Below are 15,908 nucleotides of genomic sequence, written 5' to 3' on the forward strand. Positions count from 1 at the left end.
CTCTGACTGTCTGTCTATATGTGTTGTGTGTCTATGGCATTGAATGTTTGCCCTGTATGTGTACATTGTAATCTGCCCTGAGACCCCTGTGGGGTGAGAAGGGCAGAATATAAATACTGTAAATAAATAAATAAACACAGACTCTATTTCTATTGCACATTCAGAAATAGTGTAATATTGCTGAAATAGATTTCTTTATTTGTGAAATGTCTCGGATCAGCAGAATACAAGTTGTAATCAAGTATTAAAATCATATTCCATAGTAAGAAACATTAATTAGTGCAATTACTTTTTTTGTAAAAGATCTATCAAAAAAGTTTTATATCCATGAAAATGCATTTATTTGCACCATACACAATTGTTAATAAAACACTGTAGTTTTATCCTTTGTAATAAAGAATTAAAACCCGACTGGTTAAGCAATCACTGCATCTTTTAAGTGCAATATAATTTATGCCCTCCTTATAAATACACCACCATGATAATAAATTAACGCTGCAACAAGGAGATGAGAGGGCAGGCTCATGTTGACCAAAAGGCATGGCAGTTTCAATTCAGTTCTTGTTTCGTGTCTGCTACAGTAACAGCAATATACAGCAATACAGCACCACTGTTGTATTGCCTATCGTGGACCCAATCCACTTAGGAGTAGGCTCAGTGCTTGAATGAATCCAGATCTCCATTCTGCCTTTGTCTCTCCATCCTCCACCCATCCACAGACACTTGGCAGCATTAGCCAGTTCTAACAAGTTGGGATGGGACTTCTTAGCATCAGAAACCACCCACATTTTCTCATGCATCTAGAAATAATGCATACAGATGCTATCTGTTTCTGTTTGCAGATAGCTCTCACTTAACTAGGGCAGATATGCTTTGAGATGCATTCTGACTGAATGCCTAAAATAGTACTGTACCTTTAGAAGAAATGAAAAAAAAAAGCTTATGGCACACATATACACACCAAGTACTTTTTAATACTACATGATTCACAAAAATATAAAAATGCATTATGTGCAAAAAGATACCGGCCTCCCCCTCCCCAAAGGCTGTTAAAGAAAAACTGAAACAGGTAGTATAGCAATCTATGTTGTAAAAGAGAACCGGTTAGAATAACACAGTTCTATATGAGGGGGAGGGAAGGAGGGAGAGAAGTGTAAAAGGTTTCTGAACATTGCATTTTGAACAAAGCATTCATCGGTCACATTTTGGCTCCCTCGGCTTTAGGTTCCTTGTGCATGTAATTTAAAAACTCTGAACACAAAAGCTGCAATGTTAATTTGACAACACTGTTGGTTCTCCGCCTCGGGTCCCACCTACAGCAAATAATTAAGTGCAACATATTCAGTGACCAATGATAATAACAAATGAATAAGGAAGCATCTGCCCTTCCAAAGGTAGAGTGACCCAGCCAGCTGGGTTGGAGGCTCTGCATTTTTCCTTGCACATGGCTCTCAGGTCCACCCAATGTCAATAACAGCCATCTCTCCAGTTGCCGTCTCGTAGGGTACTAAGTGAAGAGAGAGGTTTTGGTGGCTGGAGAAAGCTGTTTGAAGAAAAGGAAGGAAAGATGATGTAAGTGAGCAGAATACAGAACTCTGTGTGTGTGTGTGTGTGTGTGTGTGTGTGTCAGGAACGACTTGAGAAACTGCAGGTTGCTGCTGGTGTGAGAGAATTGGCCATCTGCAAGGACGTTGCCCAGGGGATGCCCGGATGTTTTACCATCTTTGTGGGAGGCTTCTCTCATGTCCCCGCATGGGGAGCCGGAGCTGACAGAGGGAGCTCATCCACACTCTCTTCATATTTAAACTTCTGACCTGTCAGTCTTCAGTCCTGCTGGCACAAGGGTTAACCAATTGTGCCACTGGGGCCAATGTTGAGGATTAGCCAAAGATACGTTCCTGCCCGATGTGAAAAACAGCCTCTCCCACTGCACGAACAAAAGAACTGAAGCAAGGACAGTCCTATTTACTCTAATTCCCATTAGTTCCAGCTCAGAGAAACTGCTAAAGAAGGACTCAAAGCACAACCCAACAGAAGCAGAACTTGGAATCAATGTGTTGCAAAGAATGATGCTACCTGTAACACATTCCTGGAGGAAGGGGTCAGCATGGTGACAACACACTACTTTCCCCACCCTTTTGTCATTACTGATAAACATGGTGACTCAGGGAGTATAAATGAGTAATATTTATTTGTTATTTCCCAAACAATACTTTTTAAAGGTTTTCTGGTTTTGGTTTTCTTGCTATTTCCCCCTATCAAAGCTTAAAAAAATAAGACAATAGCCACCTGATGGTATTCTAAACTCATATAATCCAGTTCAATGAAGTTAAACTGCCTTCCGAAACTTTATATTGCAATTTAGTCTGGATCAATACTGCCACACAATCCAGTTTCTGAATCCAGATGATCTGCCTTGAACTGGATTATATGAGTCTACACTGCTATATAATCCACTTCAAAGAAGATAATCTAGCTTCAGAAACTGGATTATATGACAGTTGAGATGGGGCCCTAGATAGGATCAGAAATAAAATAAATAGAGCTGTTTTTGTCTTTTTTAGCTCTCCTATTAAAGATCTGAGGCATGTATGAAGATAAATTGGTTTCAACAGCAAAAAATGTGTACAGAACTGCATTTTCAAAGTAAAAAAACTGCTACATAAATTATTCAAGTGCAAAAGATTTTGTGGTGGCTGGCCATTTTCTCAATGAATTGATACAATGTGTTAAGATCATCTTTTTTAAAAAAAATCTGCAAAAACGTTGTGAAAATCTAAGTATTCTTTTGTGTCCTAATTTAAACTAGTATCTTGTTGTCAGAGTGACACAGCAAAGCCATGGGCACAAACATCCTACACTGAATCTAAAACTGAACTGGCACTTTTGTGAGCTACATTTAGCCACCCACCCTTTTATCCTGGTTTCTTCTGGGTTTTAGTGCATGTGTAGAAGGGCCCTGAAAAGCAGGAAGTTACCCAACCTCATGATGAGGGGAAAGAGCATGACTAGAATGGGAGCAGAACAACACAACTTGTGGTCCACAAGGTCGGCCCTCCACAAAGCTGGGAGAAACAATGCCTTCAGATATCAGATAGTGAGATGTGGTAGCAGCACATCTTTGGCAGCTCTCTAGCCATTCCTCTCTTGGATTGCAATCTCACAAGTATCTTCGCAGGTCAAAACTTATTCTAAGTAAAATTTGAACATGGTTTATTTTTACAGAAAACAGATTTTTCTTCTCACAGGAAATAATATTTTCTGCACTTCTCCCTATACAGAATCACCTATGTGAACTTTGTGCTGAATAAATCATTAACTGTAGCACTTTCTGCACAGGACACAGCATCTTTTGCATAGAAAAACAATACTTTTGAACATAAATATTATTTTCTGCACATTAAAAAACTTGCACAACTGTGTTCACCATTAAGGCTCAAGCTTAATGTTTAAAGCTTAATGTTTAAAAAACTGCAAAGTTTTTGAAATTTCTTCACAGTGGAAAGAAAATGGCTAAAATTCCTTTGACAAGGAAATTGGTGAAGAATTCTAGTTCAACCCTGAAAAGACCATGGAATTCAGATATTTTCTCCATCCTCCTTATTACAACAGAGGAAATACTGCAACTTTCAACAAAAAGCATTGAAGTACAGCAGACAAGTGGCTCAATCCTATTTTTTAGGGAAGATCCACTGAATCAATGAGATTTACCTACATGTTAGACGATATTAGAATTGCATTATAAAGCAGAGGCGCTTCTTTCCTATTGTTTGGTGACTCCTGCAGAATTTTGGAAAATGTAGTTTAGGGCAGGACCTTTTGAACTCTTAGCTACAGATGTCCTTGGCGTCCTTAAACTGCATTTCTCAGAATTCTGCAGGAGTCAGCCACATGATTGGGAAATGAGCGCCTCCATTTTATAATGTAAATATGATCCCATCTGTTGTCTCAGTTTACTCAGTGGTTCCATTCTGCTTGGGACTTAGCAATTGTATCCAGGAACTGTTGGATGATATTTATTTTTTTGCTCTGGAAGCAGATAAAATATTTTAGAGCTTGGTTCCCTCATGTATTATCGAGCAGGGCAAGTCTTACCTTCGAATTGGCTGTGCAATTTTACTCCTGGGGATGCTGCTCCCACCTATAGCCAGGGATGGCCTCGGAAGGCCGCTGCGTGTGACAAGGCCCATGTTCGCAGTCTTGTTTGGCATCGGGATGCCTGTGTTAGAGTGCAACTGTAAGGTGCTGCTGGACATTGGGATGCCATTGCTACTGTTGCTGCTGCTGCTGCTGTTACTGCTGCTGCTGCTGTTGCTATTGCTCCCTTGGACAGTGGGACTCACGTAGGCTGTGGCTTTGAGGGGTTGCCTGACAGATACAGGGAAGTGTCCCACACTGTGAACGCGATGTTGAAGTTGTCCTGGAGAAGGAACTGAAGGGGAGAAGAAGAACAGGAAATAAAAGAGATTATTCACAAGTCTGGAGAGGCTCAAAACCATGCCCTCCTAAAGAGGACTCCATAAATACACACATAGCCTGAAAGGGCCAGCACACAATAAAACCATCCTAAAAGATGGCTCGAGCAAACCTTTTGCACTGGAACTTGTTCAGTTTCATTGTTCTTTTGTTTATTAGTCACACTAATATTCAACTTTTCCTCCAATGAGATCAAGGTGATATACATGGCTTTCCTCCTCTCCACTTTCTCCTCAGAGATAGGTAGAGAAACATACAGAAGGAGACCAATCCAAGGACATCCAGAAGATTACATGGCTCAATGATAGCTTAAACCTGAATTTCCCTAAGTCCATGGCATCATCTACATAGGGACTAAAATACACATTGAAGTGGATTACGACAGGGGTGTCCCAATGACATTCCCCTCAATGCAAGCTCTAACTCACATCCACCCTGAAATTCTATGTTAAAAAAACTCAGCAAACATCCCAATTCCAGTCGAAAGATCCATTTCTTCCATCCTGTGTCTGAAATAGGCACAGGAAGGAGTGATTTTGGAACATAGAACGAAAATGTAGTATTCCACACCAAAATTTTACCCTCCACTGGCCTCTTCAATGCAAATCATTACCAGGAGATGGGGCAAGGAGACATTTTGCACTATACAATTCCACTTTAACTGCCACTGCTGCATCTTACAAAATCCTGAGATTCGTAATTAAGGGAGGGGCATTTAGAATGCTCAGTCAGAAGGTCCCTCTGGTGCCTCTGAGCAAATAACAAACTTTGGGATTGTGTAGGAATTATAGCCCTATGTAGAATCATAGGGCTATAATTGTCGTGTAACTGTCGGCTTCAGTACTGTTCACTCCAAACTCCCCAATTGAATCTAAATTGAATATCATCATCATCTTGCTTCATTATTATGTTGCTTCATGCCAGACCACCATGGTTATTCCAAAGCAATCATGGGAATGATAGTTTTGTTAGAGTTTTCAACATTGTTTGCTTCCTTTAAAGGAGTACATCTTCATGAGAGCTATTTATTTATTTCAACATCTCCCCATTTTGTTCAGCTAAAATGTCTCCCAACAAAGCCTACATAAAATCAATAAAAATCAATAAAAAGACATGGAACTGTGGTCTTTCAGGAACCGTTGTTTTTTGTCACAATTTCTAGGGTTCCTTTGGTTACTCTTAAATCACTTTGTATCTTTACATCTCTCCTAGTTTTAAAACCTCAAAGAACTCTGGGTTTGGTTTAGCTCCAGCAAGTGAAATGTATATTAAACTTAGCTGGAATTATAATTTGCACAGATGTAGATTTTTTATATCCTTCAAAGAGACAGCAAAGCTACATTATGGCAGCTCATGAAATGCAAATTATTTCAGAAATCACATATCTGAATTTTATACTTCACTACTAAAACAATGAAAGTACAGCTTTAGTAGCAGATGCTAAACATGGCACTGAACAAATTATCACTATGAATTGCTGTTCAAGCACCTAAGATATATGCCATCATGTGCTTTGGTAGCATCAAGCAGCTGTTTTGTTCCACAAACCTGATGGAAAAACATAAGGCCTCAACCATTTGAACAAACGGATCTCTCTTCAAAGTGCAAGAGCAACACAAAACCCTATAAAACCTCCAAGATATTGTTTTCAGCCAAACCTTTCTGCCCCAAAATAAAAATAAAAACATGTTTTCACACTTACTACAAGACTGTATTCTTGACATCCCATTACCAGCTCCATGCAAATTAGAATCAAAGCTGAGACTGTTCCTTACAGTGATGGTGGAGCTGATGTTGGTACTGAGGGTGGGGGTGCTTGGCATTCGCGCTAAGTTAGGCATGCTCCTTCGGAGTTTGTCTGCATGGAAAACAAGCAGTTTGCAGTGTTAGGAAATATGGGCAGTCAAGCAGTCTCTCATTAGAATTATCATTAGCACAGAATCATAAACTTGTTCTATCTTAAATATGATCTTCTTTCAAATATTTAAACATGTCACCGCTTAACTTTCTTTTCTCCAGGCTAAACATACTGAACTCCCTTAACAGCTCCTCATAGGGCACAGGTTCAAGATCCTTGATCATTTTGTTCTACTCTTGACATGCTCCAGCTTGTCAAAAGCCACCTTGAATTATGTCATACAGTAAGGTCTGATCAACGCATAATAGGGTGGTAGTAGTACTTCCCTTAATTTAGGGTCCCCAAACTAAAGCCTGGATACCAGATGCGGCCCTTCAAGGTATCTAGCCTCCACCCTAAACTTTGAACTTAAGGTTGCACAACAACACAACAATCCTAATTAACTTGACTATCTCTTCAGCCAAAACCAAGCTCACACTTCCCATTAAAATACTGGTAAGTTTATGTTGGTTAACATATATTGTATATACTGTATTGTTCTTTCATGTTTTTGCACTACAACTAAGATATTTGCAGTGTGCATAGGAATCTGTTCATGTTTTCTTCAATCCCATGTTATGGCAGCTCCACTAGCTGCTTGTCCACTTCTGGGTTAAATACAAAGTGCTAGCTATTACCTATAAAACCCTAAATGGCCCAGACTATTTGAAAAACCGCATCTCTGCTGACAAAACAGTGTGAATACAAGGAGTGGAATAAAGATGACAGTCTTTCCTTCTATCTATCTCTAGTATATGATATTCAAAGGATCCACTATCTGAACTATGATCTACAGGAAGAAGCGAATTAGAGGGGCTTGGAATCCAATGCCTCTTATACAGAAGCTGTGCTATAGAATGCTATAAATTCAGCTCAACTCAGTGTTAGGTCAGCTCATTGCAACAGCCATTAGTCTTCCTTGCTTCTGGCTTACCTCCTCTTCTGCAAATTCAATGTTTGAACAGTGACTCCTCTGCCAAACTGGTATATATATGTCCTAACCCTGAGAGGCAAGACCCTTTTCTTTACATTTCTAAGGGAATAGGTACATCCTAAATATGTTTGAAATCATCCATACATCCATTACCAAGGGAAAAATGAGTTTGATACACTTACAAGAAAGACAAGCCATTTCAGAAAATTATCCTTCTTTTAGTTGTTTAATAACCAAGTGTGGACCAACTTCAGATTCCAATTTGGTAAAGAACTTAGCTCATACCTGCTATACTAGTGGAGTTGTGAACCCCAATTGATAGTTTAATTGAAACTTTAAAGGAGCAGAATCTATTTTAGGTTGAAAGTTCAAGAGCTTGGAGAGTTTCTTTAAAGTTTGGATTAAAGTTTCCAATTCCACCAAATATTGAAGTTAAACCTGCCATTAAAACAAGTGGAGAAGAATTCAGGAAAAGCGGTTGTAAAAATAAAGGAAGCCAACAACAGGATTTGCAAACTAGACTTATCAGGATACTAGGAATATATCAGTAAAGCTGCTTTCAGGGACAGGCAACCTTGGATTTTCCTGGCATTGCTTTTTGGCCTGTCTTACCCCTTATATGGAGGAGACAGCAAAGCCTTATATCATGAGGAGACAGCAAAGCCTAGAGAAGACAATTATGCTGGGGAAAGTAGAAGGTAAAAGGAAGAGGGGCCGACCAAGGGCAAGATGGATGAATGGCATCCTTGAAGTGACTGGACTGACCTTGAAGGAGCTGGCGGTGGTGACGGCCGACAGGGAGCTCTGGCGTGGGCTGGTCCATGAAGTCACGAAGAGTCTGAGACGATTGAACGAATGAACAACAACAACACCCCTTATAAAGGCACAAAGAAAATACCCCCATTGGGATGAGAGCAACTCCCAGGATGTGAAATTCTAACCAATTGCCATTATCTATGTATTTCTGGGAGCCATGTCAGATTGTGAAGTACAGAAAAAAATAAAACGGGGTGTATAGCTGCTTAGCTAATGTGAAATGGGACCCTGTATTTAACATTCACTTTTGCATGATCCTAGTTAGGATTGTGACATGAAAAATATCTGATATACCAACCCATATACTACCCATCAGTAATGCAATGCAGTCAATCAGATGCTTGACAATTTGTACTTTTGCTCTCGTAAGCAGGCAAAACAGACATGAAGTTCACTGAACCACCAAATATAGCAGGCTATTGCATATTCCTAGTGAGGCAGCTTTTAGCTTGGTGAGCCACATGTTGTGCACACTCACTATAAGCCATCATGATGCTTGAGAACAAGTAAACAATACTATCCTAGTCAGAGTTCAGAAAAGGTATTTTCCTGGACTACAGTTCTTATGCTGGCTGGAGTATTTTATATATGTAGAAAATTATATATTTTTTGAGAAATGATTTCAATAGTTAATGTCCATTAAGAGATGCAAAGTTCACATGAACACACAAAATAGGTGAGAACACCCAGCCATACCTCCATTTATCCTGTTTGGTTGCGGCTCAAGAGGACTTTGGGCCTGAGGAGAATAACACTGTGGCTGTGGATAATTATTTGAGGGAAAATAGGGGGACGTTGGGCTCCTTCTGCAGTCCCGTATACTGGAGAAAGTCTGTGAATGAGGGATCCCTCTTTGGAACGGGGAGCAGCGGGTGAGCCGTGGCTGTGGAGGAGGCAGGTGGTCAAATTCCTCTTCCTCATCTTCCAGGCTGTAGCGGTCAAACTCCTGGTCACTGCTTGCCCCTTTCCTGCTTGAATGAAGAGACACACTGGAGCTGTTTCTTGAGACAGATGCTGAAGTAGAAGCATAATCTTGCCTCAGACCTGTAAAGGGACAAGAAAGGGTTCAGTGTACCAAATTGAAGGTGTGATTTCATACCACACCTTCAATTCTTGGCCTGCAGTCCTATTTCGCACTGCATTAGGAAGACACGTGAGGTTTTTTGTGTGGGTTTCTTTGACATTTGGAAAACATATGGAAGCATAACGTAGCCATCCCCGACATATGGAAGCATAACGTAGCGATCCCCAACCTTATCCCAATCCTTCAGACTACAATTCCCATCATGTCCACCCAACAAGGTTTACAGTGTGCTGGCTGAACACAAAAATAATGTTATTGTGATGCAACCAAAAACCACTACATTGGGAAATGATGCCATAAGACAGACAGCTAATAGATGCAACTCAGTGGGAATGAAATCCGTAAGACTACAATTGCATCCAGAGTCCTTTTCACATGATATGTGTTCTTATCTTCAGAATATGCCTCAGTGTTAGTTGCCCTCAGTATGAAGAAGTTTCAGTCTGAGAGAGGCCTGTCTGAGAGAGGCCTTCTCTACTGTAACACCCATGCTATGGAGTCCCTTGCCCCATAAGAAGTAACTAGGGGCCCTTCCAGACAGATCCAAAAATGCCTCAGGTAAAAGCGAATTAATTCAGGACAAAGCAGGTAAACCCTGCTTTGCCCTAAATTAATTCGATACACCGTTTGATCCAGGCTTTCCTGAAAGGCCCAGGTCTAATAGGGCATTGGGCCTGTGGAGACTGACTTCTGGGTAGTCCTAGGACTACCAGTGGTGAGTCTCCATTGACATCTCGCACCTTTTCGACTCCTGGAGCCCAATAAGTTTTCTAAAGTTTTAGGGCTTTTTTGTGGGTTCCGGGGTGGCTGAGTTCTAGTCACCAGGATAGCATGTAGCCACCAAACCAGGAAAGTCTGGCTTTGGGGGGGGGGGGGGGGCTTAAATGTGCGCCAAAACAGGTTTTTAAAACGCACGCTGAAAAAGCTTTTTGAATGCAGGCCAAAGCAGGTTTTTGGAACATGCACCAAAGCGAGTTTTTAAAACCTGCTTCAGCACATGTTTAACTGCAGTGTGGAAGCGCCTTAGAACATGTCCTGCTCTTTTGCATAAGACTGGAGGCTCCCAGACTACTCTTTGTAAGTGCCATCCTCTTCTCTTGTTTGCAGTTAGATCATGGGTAACTGTGTCCAAAATATCTCATAATGACAGAAGTGTGTGTCAGAAATATTAAAAATTAATTAGGTATTTTTAATTACAAAAATGTGAGTCAAGCACTGAAAGGGTTAAATTGATGCAATGACTCAGCAAGAGCTGCAGTTCAATATAAGTAGGTGTGCCTGTAGCTTAGTTGTGTTAGTTGCCCTCAAAGGCTTCAGTCTGAGAGAGGCCTCAGTGTGAGGTAAACCTCAGTGTTAGCAAGCTTCAGTGTGAGGTAGGCCTCAGAGTTAGTAGACCTCAGTGTATGAGAGGCCTGGTATAAGAAGGTTTGGTGTGAGAAGGCTTCGGTGAAGCCCCAGGTTGAAGACCTCATGTGTGAAGCTCCAGTGTGAAGGCTGCTATGTGTAAAAAACTACTGTGTGAAGCTCCTGTCTAAGCTCAGTGTGAAATGAAGCTCAGTGAGAGCAAAGCTGTTTATTTGCATGAGAAAGAAGCCCAAAGTGGAAGCAAAGATGGAAGTATAAATAACTTTATTTGTGTTATGGAAAGCTTGTTCTTGTAAATAGTGCAACCATATTATTTTTCTATGAAGAAAAGCCTCCTAAGAAAGATATAACTTTGGTCTGTGTGTTTTTGTTCCTTTTATCACTTTTGGTTATGGGTGCTAGGTCACGCTGATGCTAATAAGTTACTCTGCAATATGTTTATAAGGATGGCCTTTTGTTAATAAGCCCGCTTGCCCAACAGTGTAGAAAGTACATGTTTTACTTTTTGGGCTTTTCTCCAGTGATCCAGCATTTCCCTTTCTCTTCATTTCTCGATCTCCCCTTTTTAGCTTCTTTCTGCTCTATCAGCATCCTCCCTAATGCTACTTGTCAGGATGCTGTGGTGTCACAGTAAGCTTTCAAGACTAATTTAGATTAGTGGGTCTGATGAGAAAGGAAACCCAGGTAGCCTTAGGTCCACTTGCTGAATGCTTAGGGGGAAACTGCAAGGATATGAAATTTGAAATCAAAGACATTTGAACAGCTTTTGTTAAGTTAACCTCTTTCACCTGCCTCCATATCGTATGTCCTATTTGATGTACATCACTTTCAATCTGCCAATGAAAACAGACAGTGTTTTTCTATTTAGGTTAGCTTTCTGCTGTCATATACTTCTTTGAACAGTGCAAAACATGAGCCTGCTTCTCAACTACTCTTCTACAATTTAAGATAATTAAAGCATATTGTTAGTGCCAAGTGTTTTTCCTGATGTGAAAATAGATTGAAAGCAATTAAAGGTGTTAAGGGGGGGGGAATGAATGAAAGGAATAGCCTACTCTCTTCTTGGAGTCGAGCCATGATCTGAACATCAGTGAGGTCTTGGAGTTTGTATCCCATGGAGATCGAATCATCTTCCAGTTCGGAGGTGCTCAGTTCACTGTCTACGGAGGACTGGGGGCTGAGAGGGGAGCTCCGAGAAAGGCAGCCTGTAGAACAGCAACACAGAGACCTTAGGCATTAAACAACATTCCAGGCACAAATAGGTTGAAAGATGTATTGTCAAAGGCCGGAATCACAGGGCTGTTGTAGGTTTTTTTGAGCTGTATGGCCATGTTCTCTCCTGACCTTTCACATGCATCTATGGCAGGCATCCTCAGAAATTGCTTGTGGATTTCAATGGCTTCTCTGTGTAGCCTGACATGGTAGTTGTTAGTCCAGCATTTCTGTGTTCTCAAATAATATGCTATGTCCTGGTCAGTTCATCAGGTGCTCTGCTATGGCTGACTTCTCTGGTTGAAGTAGTCTGCAGTGCCATTGAAATCCACAAGCAAGTGGACAATTTGAATAGAAAGAAAGAAACCATGAAAATGAAAAAAAATCTGGCTACCAGTATTTAAAAAAACTCCAAAATTATATCTGTAAATAAAGAACATCACTCAAACACAGGGGAACTCCTGACAAGGAACAATCAGGGTCTGCTAATCGCCTTTCAACAAAGGATTCCCCCAGGCAGTAACAAGCCACACCTAAAAACTGTCTGGCCATCAAGTGCTAATCAAGGTGGCCAACTGAAACATTCACACCTACCTCCAACAGACAAAAGTTCTTTCTCCCACCCTGGACTTTCCACAGATATATAAACCAAACTTTTCTAGTTTCCAACAGAACTCACAACCTCTGAGAATGCCTGCCATAGATGCAGATGAAACATCAGGAGAGAATGTTTTTGGAACATGACCATACTGCCTGAAAAACCAACAACAGCCCAGGTTGAAAGATGTATCAAATCAGATTTATGCAGAGCTGCATTAGAATACCAACATGTGGCTGTTGTCTCTTTTTATATCACAGTGTCACTACAAAGAGCAGTGTCTACTCAAAATAAATCTCAAGCACTGGTAAATATTGCCCTGGACAGGTTTTTCTGGTTGTACCATTGGGAGCCAGCATATACCCAGTTCAAGAAACAATGCCTAGAAATGAGGACACTCTCTCTCTCTGTGTGTGTGTTATCTCCCATTACCCATATGCTTGTTTTCACATAAATTTATACTGTTAAAATCATACTTTCTAGAGGAAAGTATTCCTTTTCCCCAATTTATACAAGAAAAGGTCATACATGTAAAAAAATTCTCCTTCAAACACGAATTTGATAAGTCAAAATGCAAAATAGCTCAACACCTGTCTGAAATCCAGAGGAACTGTCTTTAGGCCTTATATTACGGTGCTATGTTAGTAAGAAAGCAAGCGTTACCTGTTCTTTCAGGTGTTAATATTGCTTTACTGAAGGTTTTAGAGAAGGCAGGAGTGTTAAAGCCATTGCTATACGGAGTGAGCCTTGCGACAGGGCTATAGGGGAAAGCCAAGGAGACAGATGAAGAGAAGAGACTCCGCCACCGACTTGCTGTTAATGGACACAGAAAAAGAAAGATGTGAAATTACATTTAGCAACAGAATCCTTGCTTAATAGGAAAGAGGTGTTCTAGGGTTCTGGTGGCAGGCGGCCCCATGTTAGTGGAGCATTAGATCCACCCTAGGTTTTAGTCTGAACTTCAAAAAAGCTGTGATGTAGAATCCCATACCCTCAATACATCAAACTGAAATTTAAAGTTCTGGCTAAAACTCTGAGTAGATTCACTGGCATGGGATCCTCCAGCAACTACTGGCGAAGGTAAAGGCATTCTAATCAACAGTGCAATCCAACAAATGACACTGGACACATTCAGAATAATGCAATATTAGTCCACTGTAGTTACTGAGGCACCATTCTATGGTATCCTGGGCTTTGTAGTTTGCTCAGAGGCGCTAGAGTTTTCTAATTGAGAATTCTGAGCACCCCTTCAAGGACTGTATCTTTGAATTTCAAAAAATGAAATGCAAAGATACAGCATGGGGACACCTGGCTTGACAGCAGTACATGTGAAAAATACCTTGGAGTCTTCATGGACAACAAGTTAAACATGAGCCAACAATGTCATGTGGCAGCTAAAAACGTCAATGAGATTTTGGCCTGCATAAATTGGAGTATAGCATCTAGATCCAGGGAAGTCATACTACTCCTCTATTCTGTCTTGCTCACACCTGGAATCACACTGTGTCCAATTCTGGGCACCACAATTGAAGGGAGTTGTTAACAAGCTGGAAGGTGTCCAGAGGACGACAACTAAAATGATCAAGGGTCTAGAGAACAAGCCCTATGAGATGCGGCTTAAAAAGCTGCACATGTTAAGCCTGCAGAAGAGAAGGCTAAGAGGAGACATGATGAGGGCCATGTATAAATGTGTGAGGGGAAGTCATAGCGAGGAGGAAGCAGGTTTGTTTTCTGCTGCCCTGGAGACAAGGACGCAGAACAATGGCTTCGAACTACAGGAAAGGAGATTCCACCTGAACATTAGGAAGAACTTCCTAACTGTGAAAGCTGTTCAGCAGTGGAACTCTCTGCCCTAGAGTGTGGTGGAGACTCCTTCTTTGGAGGTTTTAAACAGAGGCTGGATGGCCATCTGTCAGGGATGCTTTTAATGTGATTTTCCTGCTTCTTGGCAGGGGGTTGGACTGGATGGCCTATGAGGTCTCTTCCAGCTCTATGATTCTATGATGCTATGACTGCAGTTCTTGTGATTTCATAAGACAGAACCACAGCAGTGAAAAGAGGAATAATATTGTTATAACTGTGCAGTATAAAGGGGCCCATTGTTTACTCAGACGCAAGCTCCAATGGATATGGGATCGCAGAATACACTTCGCTGGGAATAGTTTCTACTGAATTCCATGGATTGACCTCTGAATAAACAAGGACAGGAATGTGCTGTCAGTTGCTGAAAATGCAAGAGACAATAACAACCAGAGCCAGGAAACAAAAATAAAGCAAAAGCAATGGCATGATGTAAACGTTCAGAAGTGGGATAGTTCCAGAATTCAGTGTTTTAACATTTTCATCTTCCAAACATCCTAATACTGATGGTGTTAGTTGCATTGAGTCCAAAAATGAAGCATCCTTTAAATAAATAAATAAATAAAACAAATGAAAAATAAAGTTTTGAAATATTTGCTGAGGGAAAATGATGGTGCACAGGAGAGCAAGAAATTTAGACGCAATTAATCTACATGTTACATAATGGCTGAACTATAAACATTTACATTTGCTTATACAGCACAATTACTATGCTTATTATCATATTTATTGCTAAAAGAAATGTGATACTGTGGATGTGGATGTTTCTCTAACTGTTAATCTTTCCCCTTGTAATATGGCAATTATTTTTAAATAAGTCAGGTTAAGATGCAATATGAAGGAAGTGCAAATGAAGCAGCCATCTTTAGGCTCAATACTAGATTTATTTTAAAAATAAATAAAAACATAATATTAGGTGGGTGGGTTAATTAAGACATTTCTGAACTGAGAGTTAAGCTACAGGATAGTACAGTACAGACGTATTCATCAAGTGCTAAAAACAAACCTAATCCCCTTCATAAGCTTTTAAGCCACCAGACATAAATATTTCTTCCTTTTACCAACATGAAATTCCAGGTTACATAAGCATGAATATTTTAAAGGCATATTTGCTCTCTTAGGGACAGGCATGTGACACCCACACTACAGTCACATCGATAAAACCGCAGGATAAGGCTTTTGGGGCATCTAAAGACATTTTTCAGAACATGTGCCTTAAGGGAAAGACAAACTTTGTCTTTGCATCAAAAGAAAGGGTCGTGTATAGTTCAGAAAGCGTATAGTTTAGAAAGTGAGGAAAATCAATATGAGTAGAGATTAGTTCTGAACAAGTGACAGGAAGGACCGAGAAATAACCAACTACTGAAAACAAGTAATTGATTTCTTCCCTTAATAGTAAGGGGGAAAAAAAGAAATACTACATTCAGTCTGCAATTTAAAGAGGGGAAATCTAATTTTTAACATTTTTTAAATAGTTTTAGGCATGTGGTTCACAAACAGCAAAGAATGAAGATCACAAAGTTCAAGTGCTGATATTTGCCTTGTATACAATTGTAGTTACTGAGGCCTTTTCCACACTGCTTCTATATTCCAAGATCTGATCCCAGATTATCATCTTATCCCAGATTATCTGACAGTGGAGACTCATATAATCCAGTTTAAAGTA

General features: G+C 40.4%; 1 protein-coding gene across 2 annotated transcripts in view; it reads right to left on the minus strand.

Annotated features, from left to right (window-relative positions):
* Positions 1 to 954: 954 nt before the first annotated feature.
* SLAIN1 (SLAIN motif family member 1) overlaps positions 955 to 15,908 on the minus strand; it is a 36,585-nt gene continuing 21,631 nt past the window's right edge. The window contains exons 3-8 of one of the 2 annotated variants that reach the window (XM_060769461.2): positions 13,046 to 13,195; positions 11,628 to 11,777; positions 8,820 to 9,167; positions 6,179 to 6,334; positions 4,096 to 4,432; positions 955 to 1,543 (exon numbers count right to left, since the gene is read on the minus strand). In XM_060769461.2, the coding sequence (XP_060625444.2) occupies positions 1,468 to 1,543; positions 4,096 to 4,432; positions 6,179 to 6,334; positions 8,820 to 9,167; positions 11,628 to 11,777; positions 13,046 to 13,195 (1,217 nt within the window). In that variant the 3' untranslated portion in view covers positions 955 to 1,467. The remainder of the gene's footprint in view (positions 1,544 to 4,095; positions 4,433 to 6,178; positions 6,335 to 8,819; positions 9,168 to 11,627; positions 11,778 to 13,045; positions 13,196 to 15,908) is intronic. The other variant, XM_060769462.2, reaches the window with a different exon arrangement.

This window comes from Anolis sagrei, chromosome 3 (genome assembly GCF_037176765.1).
Source record: "Anolis sagrei isolate rAnoSag1 chromosome 3, rAnoSag1.mat, whole genome shotgun sequence".
NCBI classification, from domain to species: domain Eukaryota; kingdom Metazoa; phylum Chordata; class Lepidosauria; order Squamata; family Dactyloidae; genus Anolis; species Anolis sagrei.